Source organism: Myotis davidii, unplaced genomic scaffold (genome assembly GCF_000327345.1).
Source record: "Myotis davidii unplaced genomic scaffold, ASM32734v1 scaffold77, whole genome shotgun sequence".
Taxonomy (NCBI): Eukaryota; Metazoa; Chordata; class Mammalia; order Chiroptera; family Vespertilionidae; genus Myotis; species Myotis davidii.
In genome coordinates this window covers 2,485,306-2,501,214 of record NW_006289713.1, presented here as the reverse complement: position 1 = coordinate 2,501,214, position 15,909 = coordinate 2,485,306, and the positions used below count along the sequence as shown (strand labels likewise).

General features: G+C 57.2%; 2 protein-coding genes across 2 annotated transcripts in view; one reads left to right on the top strand and one right to left on the bottom strand.

Moving 5' to 3' along the window:
- Window positions 1–1,603: 1,603 nt before the first annotated feature.
- Window positions 1,604–15,909, top strand: part of CTU2 (cytosolic thiouridylase subunit 2 homolog (S. pombe)) — a 23,253-nt gene continuing 8,947 nt past the window's right edge. Inside the window, exon 1 of the mRNA XM_015562965.1 lies at window positions 1,604–1,608. The gene's annotated coding sequence lies outside the window, so the exon portion shown is untranslated. The remainder of the gene's footprint in view (window positions 1,609–15,909) is intronic.
- On the bottom strand, window positions 5,345–11,037 carry RNF166 (ring finger protein 166). The gene is made up of 5 exons (XM_006762194.2): window positions 10,135–11,037; window positions 8,455–8,567; window positions 7,871–7,985; window positions 7,634–7,741; window positions 5,345–6,423 (listed from the first exon to the last, which is right to left on the bottom strand). Exons 2-5 carry the CDS (start codon window positions 8,550–8,552, stop codon window positions 6,358–6,360), a joined length of 387 nt encoding a protein of 128 aa, XP_006762257.1. The 5' UTR covers window positions 8,553–8,567; window positions 10,135–11,037; the 3' UTR covers window positions 5,345–6,357.

Below are 15,909 nucleotides of genomic sequence, written 5' to 3'. Positions count from 1 at the left end.
CAGGCTTGGCAGGGAACCGAGGTCACCTTTCCTTCGAAAACCACAGCAGTCTCCATGGGCACCTGGGGATGTCAGCTTCCAGGATCCAGGCTGCTGTCCCTCCCGTCGCTGGCAGTGTGGGAACCCCACCCCCCTGGGCCAGGTGGGAGCCAGCCCTTGTTACTTTGCAGCACCTGCATTTGCTCAGGTCCACAGTGGAGGTTCAATAATGCTTGTTGGACGAGATGGAAAGCATCGAGTCCCCAAATAGCATGGCCCCAGACATGCTAGCATGTCCCTGAGGGTTAGAGGTGTGAGCCCATTTGTGCTCTCTACTGCAGACTCGTGTGTGAAGGTCCCAGGCCCAGGGGTGAGCCTGGCACCAGGACTCTTGGAATAGTGCTCAGAACCAGGTCTTGAAGCTGGGGCTCATCTGTCCCAGGCCCTGAGCAGATGGCCCTTGCACTGGGGGCACCAGCCACTGTGACCGTGGCCCCCAGTATCAGTGTGTGGAGCTTTTATGGAGGGAGGATGGGCATGGAGGGGAAATCCTGACTTGAGGCAACCTCACGGCTACCCAATGTGATGGACACATGGAAACTTGGGCCCAATGCTCCAGCTCCCAACAGCTGGTCAGAGGTGGCCAGTGTGTGCTTGGTCACCCTCAGTGAAGGGAAACTCACTACTGCTTAGAGCTGCTCATTCCATTGGGACATGATTATTAGAGGTGGTACTGGTTCTTAAATAGAGGTTCGGTGGACATAGCCTATGTGATACTGGGTATGAGAGGCAACATTGTCCCTCCACACACTGCTCAGAAGGCAGGCAATGGAGGCCTAGACACCATAGGGCTTGTGATGTTGGATAATGAAGAGGGTCCTGGGGGCTGGGGCAGGAAAGGTGAGAACTGAGTGGTGACTGGACAGGAATAGGCTGTGTGCACATGTGTCAGTATGTGTGCATGCTGGTATGTGCACGTATGCAGACCTGCCTCCTGGACATGCACACATATAATATTTTGTATACGTGTGTACATGTGTGAGGTTGCAGGAACTGTTTTCATGTGATACAGAGGTCTGGCATCAGCAGATGAGCCCTGGCCTTGAATGGAGGGGTCTGTTGGGTCCACAGCTCAGTTTCCAGCTCCTCACCCCACTGAATCCTCTCTGCAGTCGTCCCCAGCAGGTTATCATAGAGACTCAAAGGCCATGTGTTGGGTGGCTCTCTCTCATAGTGATGGACTGGACAGGACAGTCCCATTTGCTGATCCTCCCTCAGTGAAGTGTCCGAACCTCGGCACACGTGGTCTCGAGTTCACTCAGTCAGTGTGCTGTGCTTCTCTCGCTCACCCAGCCACCAGGACACAGAGAGCGGCAAGGCCTGCCCTGTCCTCGAGGGTTGCTGGAGAGGCGTCTTGGCTGGCTCTAACCTCCGCAGCGGCTTCCAGCCAAGGAGCTCAGCCCTGCCAGCCAGAGCATGTCGAGGACCCCAGAATGCACCTCCAGGGCCTGGGGATCCTGTCAACACCCGGCCAGGCCTCGGGCAGGCTCTCTAGAAGCCACTGACTGCAGGATCTGACATGCTGGCCCCCACGTTCAGCAGACCCCAGCGGCTCTGTCCCCGGGCTGGGTCAGGGCACCAAGCTGGAGCTCACGCCCAGTTCTTCCCCACTTTGCCTACTCAGTGTGTGCTGACAGTGAACTGGCAGACTTCATTAGGAGTTGAAGCATTTGTCCCCAAAACACGTTGGAGTACCAACCCCAGCACCCGTGGTTGTGGTCTTATTTGAATATGGGGTCTTTGTGAGTGTAGTCAAGATGAGGTCATTAGGGCGGCCCCAGTGTGATAACTTGTGTTCTGATAAAGGGGAAATGGGCAGATGGCGAGGGCACAGGGAGGATGCCACTTGGAGCTGACAGCTCAGTGATGCCCCTGTGAGCCAAGGCTCCTGGAGGCTGCTGGAGCTGGAGAGCTGAGAGCAGGAACAGAATGGGTGCTCCCCCTCAGCCCTCAGAAGGAACCAGCCCTGCCGATACCTGGACCTCTGGCCTCCTGAGCAATGGGAGGTCCATTCCCGTGGTGGAAGCCCAGTTGTGGTTTTTGTTACAGCCGCCTCAGGACACTCACCCAGACAGCAGCCTTGCTCTCTGCGATTTGCAATTTGCTACGAGGGCCTCATCAAGTAGAACAAACCACAGCCCCACAAACCCATGCACCAAATGTCTCAGAGTTTCTAGAAAAATACCTCATTGATGCTGTTCGCACTTCCCAGCAGCCTGTTCGTGAGCCCACCCACCCTTCCTCTCCAGGTGCTTCCACAGGTTTGATAGCAGACTCCTGCGGGTCGCACAGGTCCACGAAACAGTCTGCCAGCTCCTGCCTCTTCCGCTCCTCAGTTGGAGAGGAGCCCACACCAGGCAGGGCCCAGCAGCTGGCCGAACCTGAGGCTGTGAGGGCCGCACTCAGAGGAAACGCCTGTTTCAGCCCACCTTGTTCCCACCCGGTCGCCTGTCCTTCTCCTTGGCTGAGACCCAGGCTCTGGCTGGGAGGCCAGCCTCCGCTCCTTGCTTCTGGCTGCCAGAGATTCGGTCCTGAGGCTGATGGTGCAAGGGCACCTCGGGCCCCTCAGCCCTGGAGTGTAAGGCCCTGCCCCGTGAGCGGGCTGACTGCAGCTGGGTCATGACGCAGTGCCCTCCCTGCACCAGACCCTGGGTGGGGCAGAGGTGTCTCAGGACTTGTCAAGATGCACCGGTAGGAAGAGTCCATGGCAGGCCCTTTGCCTCTGTGACAGGTTCTCAGAACCTCTTCACTCCGGAAACGGGAACAGTGACTTCCGCCTGTCACCCTGGGTGTGTGAACCTAAATCAAGATGGCCCCCAAGGGATTGGGGAGGCTACAGCTCTGGTGGCAGGTGTGCTGGGCCTCTGATGATATGAAGCAGGTAGCCCCGCTTGTTAGTTCCTTGGTGCCAGGCCTCTGTATACACTTGTATTTCATGAAAAGGCTGGCCTGGAATCCCACAACCCAGGCTGAGCCAAGCCCACCAGGAGCTGCTCCGCAGTGGACCTGTGTGGCTGTGCCCAGGCGTACCCTGTATGTCCGCCCTGCTGCCCGTCAGTGCCCAGAGCTGGTGGCCAGATCTCAGGAGCTCTGGGCTAGTGATGGGAGCCCAGCCTGGGCCACAGGCTCCGTGCCCTGGGTGTCCTGCCTTTGGCGGCTGGTTGCCTGTCCCCATCCTAGCAGGGGACCCAGAGGCCCTTTCTAGGGTGTGCCTAACATGAAAGGCAGGGGCTGACACCTCCCGCCGGGGACACTCCAGGGCATAGGCATAAGGGGGCCCTGAACGTAAGGACTGTTTGGCTTTGTGCTGAAGAGAAAAGCTGCCGGGATTGTCAGGGTGGAGGAGACAAAGCAATGGGAGCCTGAATCAGGCCACACGCTGGGCAGCAGGAAACCTGGGATGCGGCTGTGTGGGGGCTCTGGCTGCCTGTGGATTTGTGGTGAGACCTGAGGAAGGCCCTGAGGGGCTGGCCTGGGTGTGTGGCTTTCATCCCAGCTGTGGTCTGAGCCCCCCCTTCTCATTGGGAGGCCCCACTGCATGGGTTTTAGACATTTGGCTCCACCTCAGTTTTTAGCCAAAGTAAGAGGAGACTGCTGGTGCCACAGCTTCAACCTGAGGTGTCCCCCACTCCCCTCTGCGAGTCTGCTGATCCAGGTCACATGTGTCCACAATCACATGGGGTTCACATTAATGCCCCTCCCTGGGCAGACGATCCTGTTTTGGAGCAGTGGTGTGGTCCACGTGTCCCGTGTGTCTCATGGACCCCATGGGCCCTGTGTGCCCCATGTGTTCTCTGTGCCCCGGGGGGGCTATATGGCCCCATCACCCAGCCATCTCCCCAACGGGCAGACAGCAGGCAAGGGCATGGTGAGATCAGAACCTGCTGAGATGGTGGCCAGATCTCAGGAGCCCGAGGACACCTCCAACTGGCCCACCGATCACACAGACCCAGGCCCGGGGCTGGGGAATGTGGCCTGGGTCTGTGTGCCTGGTGGGCCAGTTGGCAGGGCTGGGCAAGAGGGCTTCACTGGGGTACCTGGCCTCCTGCAGGAGGGACCTCAGCTGCTTCGACACCTTCCTTTCCTGTCGGGCCTGGGGAAGCTGAGGTTGGATCCAGACAGCTCCTCTGGGCACTGCATCAAGGGCCTCCTTTTGGAAGGCTGGCATGTGGCTCTGCTATGCCCTGGAACCTGGCATCCTTGGCCAGTGGGGTCAAAAGTTGGAGTGGGGCCAGTGGCTCCTTAAAGGTGTCCAAGGTCGACTGCTTCTAAACGGGTAACTTCAGACCAAGTCCCACTCCCCTCTAGGACCACTTGTGGAAACTTCCGCTTGCGCTGCTCTGCCACAGCTCAGGGGACCCCCGCCTCAGTAGAGGAATGGTCCAGAACACAGCCCCGTCAGGTAAGCTATCTGATGACAAACGGAGTGAGGCAGGCACAGGGCTCAGGTGACCAGCCATCAGGATACTGGCCGGCAGGTGATTCTTGCGGCTTTGAAAGGCCCACGGTGACTTGGAGAACAGCAGGGGCTGTGTCACTGATGGTGGCCATGGAGCACCCCGCTAGGTGGATGTTTCAGTGGAGGAAGGTGGGGTGCCAATGTCTAAATGGCTCCTCACAGCCATTCAGTGGCCGAGTGAGGCTTGGGAGCTAAGGTCACACTCGGGGGGCACCAGGCAGACTAGGGGGTGGGTTGCAGAGTGCCAAAGGCCAGTAGCAGTGTGGCTGCCACATGGGGACTGCAGGACTGTGGGGCTTCACCCCAACGACATCCTGACGACTACCCCACCTCTGGGCCCAGAACAGGCCCCATTCAGACCAGCTCTGACTAGGGAGCCTGGGGAGACACCCGGCCAGTCCACTGGCCTCAGCAAACCCTGTCTTAGGACCAAGGAGGTGAAAGCCACCAACACCCAGCAAACCTCTGCCTGGGTTTGTCACAAGGGACCAGATGCAATTCAAGAATTTGCTCTGAGAGGCAGAAACAGGCCGGGGGACGAGGGTCCCAGTTGCGAAGCCTCCAGCGCACTAAGGAAGCATGGTGTTCGTGGGAGGAGTGGGAGGCCCTGGTCTTCCCAGTGACCGCTGGCGGCAAGGCCAGCGGGGCCTGAGAGCATTGGCGGGCAGGACGGTTGACCACAGTGCTCCCCCTGGCCACCATGTGCTCACGGGTGACCCTGAAGCCAGCGTCACTCTGAGTTGGAGCTGCCTGGGGACAGAAACCACTCGCAAAGGAAGGCTGTGGTGACTCCACACCAGCCCTGGGCTTTCACTATTTGCAGAATGAACCCATCCTGCTGCTACCGATGCTTTCAAACATTTTATTTTTTTTAAAGGATAGCAATAATTTATGCCATGAACCAAACAAGGGTACTGACAAGCATTTTCTGGCCCAGTCCACCATTGCACAGCCCTGCCCCCGCAAGCTCTACCACCACTGGGGGTGGCCCTGCCTAAGGCAGGATGTGGTCAGCGGGGCTGAGGCCCGGACCCTGGGCAGGAGGAGGCCCCAGAACAGCCCAGCAGCCACTGCAAGTGGCCAAGGAATTGAGATTTCTTCCAAGTCACTATCAAAGGGAAATGACAAACCAACCACAGGAACCCTCAAAAACACTGAGCTGGCCTGGGGCGTGGCCACCTCCACCCCGTGTGCACAAGTGAAACTCCAGGGTTCATTCTGGCCCCAGCATTTGCTCCCTCTCTCCTTCCCTCCCCAGCTTGATCCCACAACAGTTTGTTTTTGACTTTTTTTTAAAAAATATAATTTTGTAAATGCTCCATAAAAATACTATTGTTCCTAGTCAAACACAGATATTGCAATATGAAGAGAAACTGCTTTGACTTTGCTCTATAAAATGTGAAAAGGTTATCACACTGGATAATATAGAAAAATGCCAGAATTTCTAGGTATCACAAAGCCAGTACCAGGTGCACAGGGGAAGTGCTGCCAGACGCCGGCGGCCGGCCGGGCGTCGCTGGGGCTCCCCCTCCGCATGGGGAGGACACCATGGCTTTGAGAGAGGCAGATAGCTGACTGCTCTCAGTCCCAACAGGCCGGCCCTGAGAGGGCTGCCTGCTTGGCCTGAAGCACCGAAGAAACCAGCCACGCTTGATCAGGAGCACAGGCAACCATCCTCTGATGGAGAGGGGACAGTGGTCTCTCCCGGCCTGGCAATCCGAGTACCGCCTCTCCTTCTGAAATGATGGAGTCCCACCTGGCCCGCAAGGCGCATTCAAGTGCAGGCACTGGGCCACAGAGAGAAGCATGGCCCTGTCCCCCGAGGCGGGAGGTTCGGTCCTGGTGGCTGGGCTGCGCCTTCAGTTCTCGGAGAGAGACAGGGCCAGGGCAGCCTGGAAGGCGGCTTCCTCATCGATGCTGTAGTCCTGGAAGACAGGAAGTGGAGATGGGCTGGGGGACTCAAGGGCCCAGACATGAGGGCCCAGCTGTGCTAGCGACTTCTCAGGACAGTCACCAGAACAGACCAGCAGTACCACCTCCATTCTCCCCACCTCCCTGCAGCACGACTCAGGCCAAGAATGAGGCCCCTGCAGTCATAGGGTCACTGCTGCCACGTGGAGAAAGCTCTGTTGGAGGTTAAAGTGCTGCCACATGTCTGGCATCTCCCAAGTTCTCCACATTGAGGGCCCCTGCAGCTGTCCAGCGGACACCTTGTCCAACAGACCCCTTGCCCAGCGGGCCTGTGGGAGGGGCAGACACTTGGAGAAAGAGCTGTCCTTTTGCCTCAGATGTGAAAACGAGGGTTGTGAGGAGCAGAGAAGCCAGAGAGCTCCACGCCTCCAACCACAGGGACCCTGGGGGCAGACAGGAGCATGAGTCATTATCCCATACAGCAGGAACCTGGAGGCTGCAGGCTGGCAGGGACAGGACAACATGGCCGGGTGGGGAGGGGCTGAGCAGGAGGAAGAGCCTGAGGAGGTGCAGGCCTGGAGCAGGCAGGGTTCCGACCAGAGCAGATGAGATTTTCAAGATGGTAAAGTCCCTTTGGCTTTTCTCCAATAAGCACCTGAGGCCAGGCCAGCCATCACCCTCCACGGTTCTCTGTCCTGGAAGGGCTGGGGAGATAGTCCCCCTGCAACAGCCACTGTACCTGTGGTCACCTCTCCCAGAGAAGTCCCCCCTCTCCCCGCCCAGTGTGAAGAGAGCTCTGAACAACCAAGGGGCCCTCTCAAACTATTCTGTGCTGATCCAGAGTCCAAGGACCTCTAGTGGCCACTTGGACCTGGCTGCCATCAGCACCAGACCTGTAGGTGCTTCCACAAAAATTTGGGGAGGGCCCTAGCGGGTTTGGCTCAGTGGATAGAGCATTGGCCTATGGACTGAAGAGTCCCAGGTTTGATTCTGGTCAAGGGCACATGCCCAGGTTGTGGGCTTCAGTATGGTGCCTCCAGGAGGCAGCCGATCAATGATTCTCTCTCATCATTGATGTTTCTATCTCTCTCTCTCCTCTCCCTTCCTCTTTGAAATCAATAAAAATATATTTTAAAAAAATCTGGGGAGGCCTTTGTGTGTTCGGCTCCCTTTGAATTATGGACCTGAGGCTGGTTAAGGGTTGGGGAGGGGGAGGACACGCACCACAAAAGTGTCGTAGGAGAACTTGTGCCGGTGGAGCAGGTGCTGCAAGAAGTTGGCACTCTTGTAGCTAGGGTCACCCCAGGGCATCGCTGAGCAGATGGGGCACACCTGGAACCGAGGACACTGGGGTGAAGCTGAGCAGTAGTGAGAAGCGAGCCCCCGCCCTGGGGTCCCAGGAGGGCACTGTGGGTGGACAGTGGGGCTCAGGCACCCGGGTAGCTGGCAGCGGGCGCTCACCACACGGTTGGGATCGCTGCGGTGGTTGTCCACACAGTGCTTCACCAGCTCCTGCTGGTCCAGGTTGCGGGCGCCACAGTAAGGGCAGGTGAAGGTTGATCTGTTAGGGACGGCACTGGGGTGGGGAGGGGAGGGGTAAGTGGTAGCCTGACTGTGCACTACCGACCTTCTTGCAGCCCAGCCCCACCTGCCCCAGGACAGGTGTGCCCTCCCCTCCTCTGGCAGCAGGCAGGAAGGAGGCTCAGCCTAAGTACTGAGGACCCTGGCCACCGTGGGGCCCTCTGTCCTGCTCCTCAGCACACCCCACTGCAACTGCTCCGTAACCTCTTGCTGCCTCATACACTCCTGTCCCTCTCCTTCCCAACATGGCTGGGCAAGTGGGGCGAGGACAGGCCACCTGCCCTGAGATGAATCATCTATCCAGACCCTGCTTTTCTGGGGACAGCACACCCCTGCTGGGAGGTGATGCAGAGCCCCTTCCACTTCCTCGGGGTGGAGCAGCACTGCTTCCACCTAGTGGTGCAGACCAGGAACTGCTCCCACAACCCACAGGGACTCTGAGTGTCCCTGGTGGGGTGGCCTACCTGGGAATGGGCTGGGATGTGGGCACCACAGGGACAAACTTGGGACAGTTGGCCATCTGCTCCTGGACCTTCATGCATGAGGAAACGTGCACCCTCATCTTGGCCAGTGTCACCTAGGAAGAGAGGCAGGGCAAGGGTCAGGCAGTCGGGGGGTGGGGAGAGGGCAGCCTCTGGCTCCGTTGGACCAGAGAACCACCAGCAAGCAGGCTGGTCCTGCTCCTGGTGTTCACAGCCCAGCGGTGTAACAAACAAGATTCTGGGGCCTCTCTTAGGGGCCCAGTGTCCTTGCTGGAGAAAAAAAGGCAAGGGAAGGAGACAGACTCGAGACCCCAGGACATGCCTCTGAGCTATGTCCAGCGGCAGGTGTACACTGCGTTAACTGCAGCTTGGCAGGAGGCTGACATGGCCCTCAGCCCCTGGATGGGAGCACCCCAAGCTGGGGTCCCTGGGGAGCTGCAGAAGCGCAAAGCCCCTGGGGGAATGGGAAGTACCTTCATTCAAGAAAAATGCCCCTCGTAACAGGAACCAATGAGCTAAATTCTTTTAGACAGCCGAACAGCTGACAAAACTCCTTACCAAAAGGTACCAAACCAAACCCAGCTTGACCCCCTCCTTGGCTGCCTGAGTCACAAACTCTGGCAGGGTGTTGGGGAGGAGGGGTCCCAGCTCAGAGCAGGGCCGGGGTAGGGCAACGCTGAGGAACTCTGGTCAACCTCCCTGGGAGTGGACACCACCTTCCTGCCATGTGGCCAACACCAAGAGGCTGGAGGGTAAACATTTCACAAACAGAGGACTAGTTCACAGAACGGAGGAAACAGCAAGAGAGGGTGCGGGCAGGACAACTGCCTCCATGAGCACAGGGCACTATCCCCAGGACCAAGGTCTGAGCCAGGTGTCTGGGTAACAGAATAGCCTTCTGATACCAGCTCTGCCCAGGGTTGGGGGCATGGAGTGAAGGGGAGAGCCACTTCACATGTGAAACTATATGAGGATCAAGGGGAGAAGCGGGGAAGGGACTATGTGAACTTGAAGGAAGCCCCAACACCCCCTCCTGGAGGTTCTCAGGTCAGCCCCAAAGTTCAGACCTTTGACCTTTAAGGCAAAGCAACCAGTGGCAGCTTTCCATTGTGCTAAGTTGGTTGAACTTGTTCACCAGAGAGATGGCTAAGTCTGAAAATGTAAAATCAAAATCAGTTCCGATTCCATCCACCCGGAGGCAGGGCCTCCCAGCCCTGGGGGAGTGGTGGGTGTGAGGAAGGTGGTAGGATGGGATCTAGGGGCAGGATGCCTAAGGCAGGTGATGTAGGTGACAGAGGCCACAGAGCAATGTGCTCCCTTCAGCCCGTGGCCCCAAGCTGCCCGCCTCTCCCTCACATCAATGCCCCGAGCAGCGGATCACCGGAGTGTCAAGGCTGTGTCGGGTGGGTTTCAGCTCCGCCCATGTCCCTGCATCGGCCACAAGGCACACAAGCAACCCAGAGCCCAGGCCAGAGAGTGGAGTTGGGGGATGCAATGCGGGACCAGAGGCAGAGCCACCTGAAGTGCTCGGTGCCGTGAGGGAGGGGCCGAGCAGAGCTACAGGGTCCTCAACAGGAAAGAGAAGAGCCCAGCTCCTCTGCTGGAGGGCGAAACCAGGCCCCAAGCACGCTCCTGGCCCCGAGGGCACCCGGGGGTGGGTACCTTCTTGCTACAGCCCCGGCAGGGTGCCTTGTAGGACGAGAGCTGCTTCTCCACGTGGGTGGCCTTGTCCACCTTCTTGGGGTCGAAGGGCAGGCGGCACAGCGGGCACAGGGGGGATGGTACCTGTAGGCATGGCTGGAGGCACTCCCCGCAGAACCTGCAGGGGTAGAGGACATGGGCCTGAGGTCACAGGCCAGATTGCTCCAGCATACGTAGGGTAACTCACCATTGTTAACTGTGCATTTCTGGAGACAGTATTTCTGAGCCTGAGTCCCACTGGCTGGATGGGTACCATTTGGTTCAAAGATGACCCCAGATCCCTTCCCGCCATGGGCTCTTGGGACCCTCTGCTGTATCCTGGAACTGGGTAGAGCGGCAGCTGTGGCTCTCTAGGACCCGTGCTGGCCCATGGCCCTGGTCCCAGCAGGAGCTCTGGCTACAGTAGGAGGCCTGAGCTCAGCCTGCCCATCTCACTGCCACATGGTGATACCTCAGGGGGCTCAGAAAACATGGGGACAGTCCAGGGGACCTTGGAGACCCTCACTCACTAAGCTCTGGGGAGTGAAATCACTAACAAGGGTGGGAGAGGAAATCAAAGGACTCATTGATGGGGAAGGGCCATTGATGGGGATGGGCTGACAGATGAGCATCACCAGCCTCGGGACAGTGCCACCTTCTGGGCAGGAAGGGCTCTCCTGAGAGGCCTGAATGGAGGAACAATGACAGGAGGAACTGTGCTCAGGCTCCTGACAGTCCAGCAGTGATACTCCTGGCCCTGGGCATACATGTGGGCACCTGAGGCTCCTTCAGCCCTGAGCTCTTGGCGCTGTCCCTGGAGATGCCCCGTCCTGTGTAGGCTGCATGTGCAGAGAGCCCTCCTACCCATGCACCCCTCAACTGGAATTTACAACCACCCCCAACACTGCAGAGGAGGGTGCTGCTCTTTAGAGAAAAAGCTGGTCAGAGGGGTGAGAGGGAGAAGGCGCTTGATCATAGGACCACTCAGTCCAGCTTCGTAGGAAGTGCTGTGGGGACCACTTAGCTGCAACATAGGATCAAGAACCGACACTGAAATGGAGCCTCCACAGCCCAGAAGAGCATGTGCTCAGTCCCATCACAGGGACTGAGCCCAGACACACGAGAAAGGTGGTAACTCTGCAGACTACAGGAAACCAGGGCGGGCACCCCTCTACTCCCACCTGTGTAAGTCGAACAGGCTGGGCCATGGTGGGGACAGGAGCTGTACGGGACAAAGGGATGCGAAAATGTTTCTGAGTATACAGAGGACTCAGCTAAGCTAAGGGGTCAGAGTTCCCTTTGCCATCATACTCTCACTTCCTTCTCAGAAAAAGGCAGCCAAGGGAGATCCACAGTCCCTCCTTTGCCCAACCCGAGGCCCGCCTCCTACAGGCTGGCCTCTAGTACTGCCACCACCTGACTGGTCACCTCTCACATTAACATCTGCACGAGATAAGGCTCAGGCAGGCCTGACACCTAGAGTGCAGCGTTCCTGGTGACCACTGTCCTGCAGAATAAGGAGGTGGGCCCACTGGTCATGTCCTGGACCCAGTGAGGGCTCACCATGCATCACAGCAGGCATGCAAAGGAGATGTTATGCACCCAGCCCTGATGCTCCAGTGAGGATGCCAGGGCTGTTCCTCACCAGTCTTGGGGTATTTATCAGGCAGTCTCTCACTTCACCCAGCCTCTGAAGGGAAGTGCTGCCTCGAGGGTCACAATGGGGAAGCTGAAAAAAACCAACGAGTGCTCACCCAGCACTAGTGACAACAGCCAAGTAGAAACCACCACGTGGCCATCGATGGGTGTCGGACATGGGATCTCAGTCTATCTCTGCGATGTACTACGACTCAGCATAAGAGGGAGTGTGTACTGACAGGTGTGACCACTGGAGGAACCTTGAAAATATCATGCCCAGCCCTAGCCAGTTTGGCTCAGTGGATAGAGCATCAGCCTGCGGACTGAAGGGTCCCAGGGTCAAGGGCACATGCCTGGGTTGCGGGCTCAATCCCCAATAAAGGGCATGCAGGAGGCAGTCGATCAATGATTCTCTCTCATCATTGATGTTTCTATCTCTCTCCCTTCTTCTCTGAAATCAAGAAATAAACAATAAACAATATCATGCTCAGTGAAAGCAGGACTACATGGTATGATTTCATTTATGTGAACTGTCCAGAACAGGCAAATCCAGAGACAGAAAGCACGTTAGGAGTTGTGGGTATAGAGGTTGACTTCCAATGGGGATGAGGTTTCTTTTGGGGATGATAAGAATGTATTAATATTGAGTGTGGTAATGGTTACTCAATGCTGTGCATATACTATGGGCCACTGAATTGTACACTTTAATAAGGGAATTGTCTCTCAATAAAGCTGTAAAAAACACATGCAGAAGGAAAGGACATAAGACAAAGGACACATATGGGGATGAGCCGTAACCCTCAACACTGGCAGAATGCAGGGTCCAGTGCAGGCCTCCGGAGGAGCAGGTCTCCGATGAGACACAGAGGTCAAGGTGAAGGGTACCCCACTGTCCTCCAGTAGGAGGCAGGGGAACTTTGGGAGTCGTGAGAAGGCACACCTGGACCCCTGCCTGACCCTGGACTCGCCCAGCCCTGCAGCACTGCTTGTCTCCTTTCACAGTCCCCGAGGAGCTAGAGGCAGAACTAGGTGTCCACACAGTAGCTCAGCGCATGGCCTAGTTTCCAGCATCATCAACGTGGTGTGCTGAGGACTAGAGCAGACTACCAGTGCTCACCTCTCCTGCAGGAGGCTCCTGCCTGTGTCTGCCCAAGAGACTGGTGCTGGGCAGCTTCTTAGCTGAAGGGGCCCGTTCTCATGGCAAACCCGCAGGCACAGCTGCAAAAGCCTGACGGCCAGTGCAGGGACTCCAGGCTACAGCAGCACCACTCAGGTGCCTCACTCCCACCCTGGCCTTCTGCAAATGCAGGTACACCAGGACAGGCCAATGTTTCAGAGACCCAGGAAGGCAGGCAGGCCGAGCCCCAGGCACCAAGAACTGTCCTGAGTAGGGAGGCTGACTTCCAAAGCCTTTTCTGGGTGGTCACTCAATGGCTCATGTGCTGACCCACCTCACTGGGCTCACCCACACAGACCCTGAGCCGCCTCTGAGCCCATGCGCCTTGTCTGAGGCCTGTGTTCTCAGGCAGCCAAGTAGGGAGTGACTGAAACTCCTGGAGCCTCTGGGACCCCCACCCAGACAAGCCAGCTCATTGGCCTGGGCGCCGCTGGCAGAGGGCTGTGAAGGCTCAGTGGTCTTAGGGTCTGCAGTCACTGCTGCAAAAGCGGAAGGTGGAGAGGGGCCCTGAAGGTGGTGGGAGGAAAGCGGCTAAGAGGCAGGGTGGGCCTGGCTGCCTGAGCTCAAACCCTGTCTTTGCTGTGAGAATGGGACCTTTATTCAGCCTACCTCGCTTTCCTTGTACAGAAGGAATAGTGGCAGTACTTGCCTCACAGGGCTGTGGCATACAGGGAATACTCAGAAAACATCTATTATCATTCCCTACAGTTCCTCTTAAAAATGAACTTTAAGCCCTAGCTGGTTTGGCTCACTAGATAGAGCGTCGGCCTGGGGACTGAAGGGTCCCAGGTTCCATTCCGGTCATGGGCATGTACCTTGGTTGCAGGTACATCCCCAGTAAGGGGTGTGCAGGAGGCAGCTGATCGATGTTTCTCTCCCATCGATGTTTCTAACTCTCTATCCCTCTCCCTTCCTCTCTGTAAAAAATCAATAAAATTATTTTTAAAAAATGAACTTTAAAACTTTTCTATGACCTCTGTTCAGTAACAAATTGTATGTGGGGATGCTCAGATGCAGGGACAGATGTGACAGCACTAACTAGAGGGGATGAAGAAGAGGTAAAAGGCCAGAGGTAGCCTGGGCTAAACCCTGCCCCCAACACAGGCCCTCAGGGGAGGGTCCATCAGAGGGTTAGAAACAGCCACGCAGTTTCTGTTTCCGGATGTGGCTCACTGCCCAGGATGTCCCTTGAGTGTGACAGAAAACCAGCTTCCTCTGGGGCCCCTGGGGAGTGCCTGGGAGCTCTCCCACAAGCTCCCCTGAGGGGCTCCTGCTCGAAAGCCTATAACCCCTCCTTCTGTCTGGGTGCTGGAACAGGGGTACCTGTCCCATACAGGGCCGCTCTCACCACCAGAAAACCTATTTTGAGAAAGGAAACTACTTAGTCAGGTAGCTGTAGAGGGAAATAACCAAACCACCAGCAAGGTTTTTAAAAGGAAAGGCGGAGCCTTTAAATCTTCTTTGCTCATCTGTATACATGCCTTCAAAACACCGGCCCAGAAACTTCAGGAAAGTAAGAAGTAGAGACAGAACAGCTAGGGACACAAGCCAGCAGGGAGAGCCAGGGAGTAGGTCTTTTTAAGGCACAAGCTGTAGAAGAGGCCCCTGTAGGACCAGCCCTAGAAATAGGAGAGGGGTGAGATTATGCTAAGAAAAGCAGCGGGGAGGGGCTTTATAAGAGATGTTGCACAACAATCCTGTGTAGTTCTGTATTCTGGAAACCACATTTTAAGAAACGATGTACTTGGGTAAAAAAAGAAAAAATACAGTTTTGTGCAGACCAAGAGGCTGGAAACACTGTGGCCCAGGGCTGGCTGAGTGTCAGTGCCATGGGGACACCTCTGAAACCTAGGGAAGGGTTTCTAAAATGAGAAGCCTCACAGTTCTCTCAGTGATGGACTGAAAGACACAACACACCTTCAAACACCCACTGGTATGTGCTTACAAGAGACAAGTGCTGTTCGGAAGCTACCCCTGTCAAAATGTCACCAGCAGCATGAAAAAGTCTGCAGGGCTCCCTGTGCTGCCTGGCATGGGGCGGGGGAAAGGAAGGGAAGGCTTTCTGGGATCGGCCACCTCCCTGGGTGAGGAGCAGTCACACACTCACCCAGCAGTTGCAGCGGCCACTTTGTATCAAGAGCCTCCCAAGTCAGCTACCTTTGTTTGCAACTAGGGCCTCCTACCAGCCTGGGTGCACCTCCGCCCCACCCCTCGGAGTGAAAGCTCCACTTCCTCGGCAGCTCTTCCAGCCACAGAGCCGCTTCTCTGGGCCCGCTCCCCACCTGGCTGACTTCGCTCAAGAGCTGCATTATTCAGTCACTTGGGAGATTCAGAGTGGACGCTCTGATCTCAGCTCCCTCCCCACCAGGCTGGCAGCTCCAAGATGACTTGAGTGAAGCGCTCAGCTGGGAGGGGCCCGCATCCTAAGGTTTCTGTTCCCCGGACCCCGCAGGAGGCCTCTGCAAGCCCTGGTGCAGGCCGCTGGAAACCCTGGCAAGGTGCTTCGCGACTGCTCCCCTGCGGGCCGGCCTACCTGGCTGATGGGTGATCGATGTGACCCAAGTTCTCCATCAGAAAGAAAGGAAGCAGCACCAGACTCCAAACAAGCCCCGCTCCTAACTTTAGGGAACTTCCCTCCTCGGCAAACTAGACAGCAGACAACCGGGCCGAGAAAGAGTTGATAGCAAAAGCCACAGGCATTTATTGACAACCGCCCACTCCAGAATCCGCGGGGCCGAATCCAAGCGCCGGGCGCAGAGGTCGCGCGGCTGCCCTCGGAGCACCGGGGGAGGCCCAGGGGCCGTCAGCGGACCCCGGGACCCGGGACGGGATGCAGGTTGCCCCGCGTGCCGCCGGGGTGGTGGGAGGAGTGCCAGGGCTGGCGGGGCCGGGGCCAAAGCGGATGAATGCGCCGAGGGCAGGGAGGCGCGGCGCCCCGAGCC

Excerpts from the sequence above, each read along its gene's own strand:
- RNF166 (XM_006762194.2), bottom strand. The coding sequence starts at position 8,552 with ATGAGGGTGCACGTTTCCTCATGCATGAAGGTCCAGGAGCAGATGGCC. Across the intron at positions 7,986-8,454 it reads ACATCCCAGCCCATTCCCAG|TGCCGTCCCTAACAGATCAA; the intron begins GTAGGCCACCCC and ends TCCCCACCCCAG. Across the intron at positions 7,742-7,870 it reads GCAGCGATCCCAACCGTGTG|GTGTGCCCCATCTGCTCAGC; the intron begins GTGAGCGCCCGC and ends CCTCGGTTCCAG.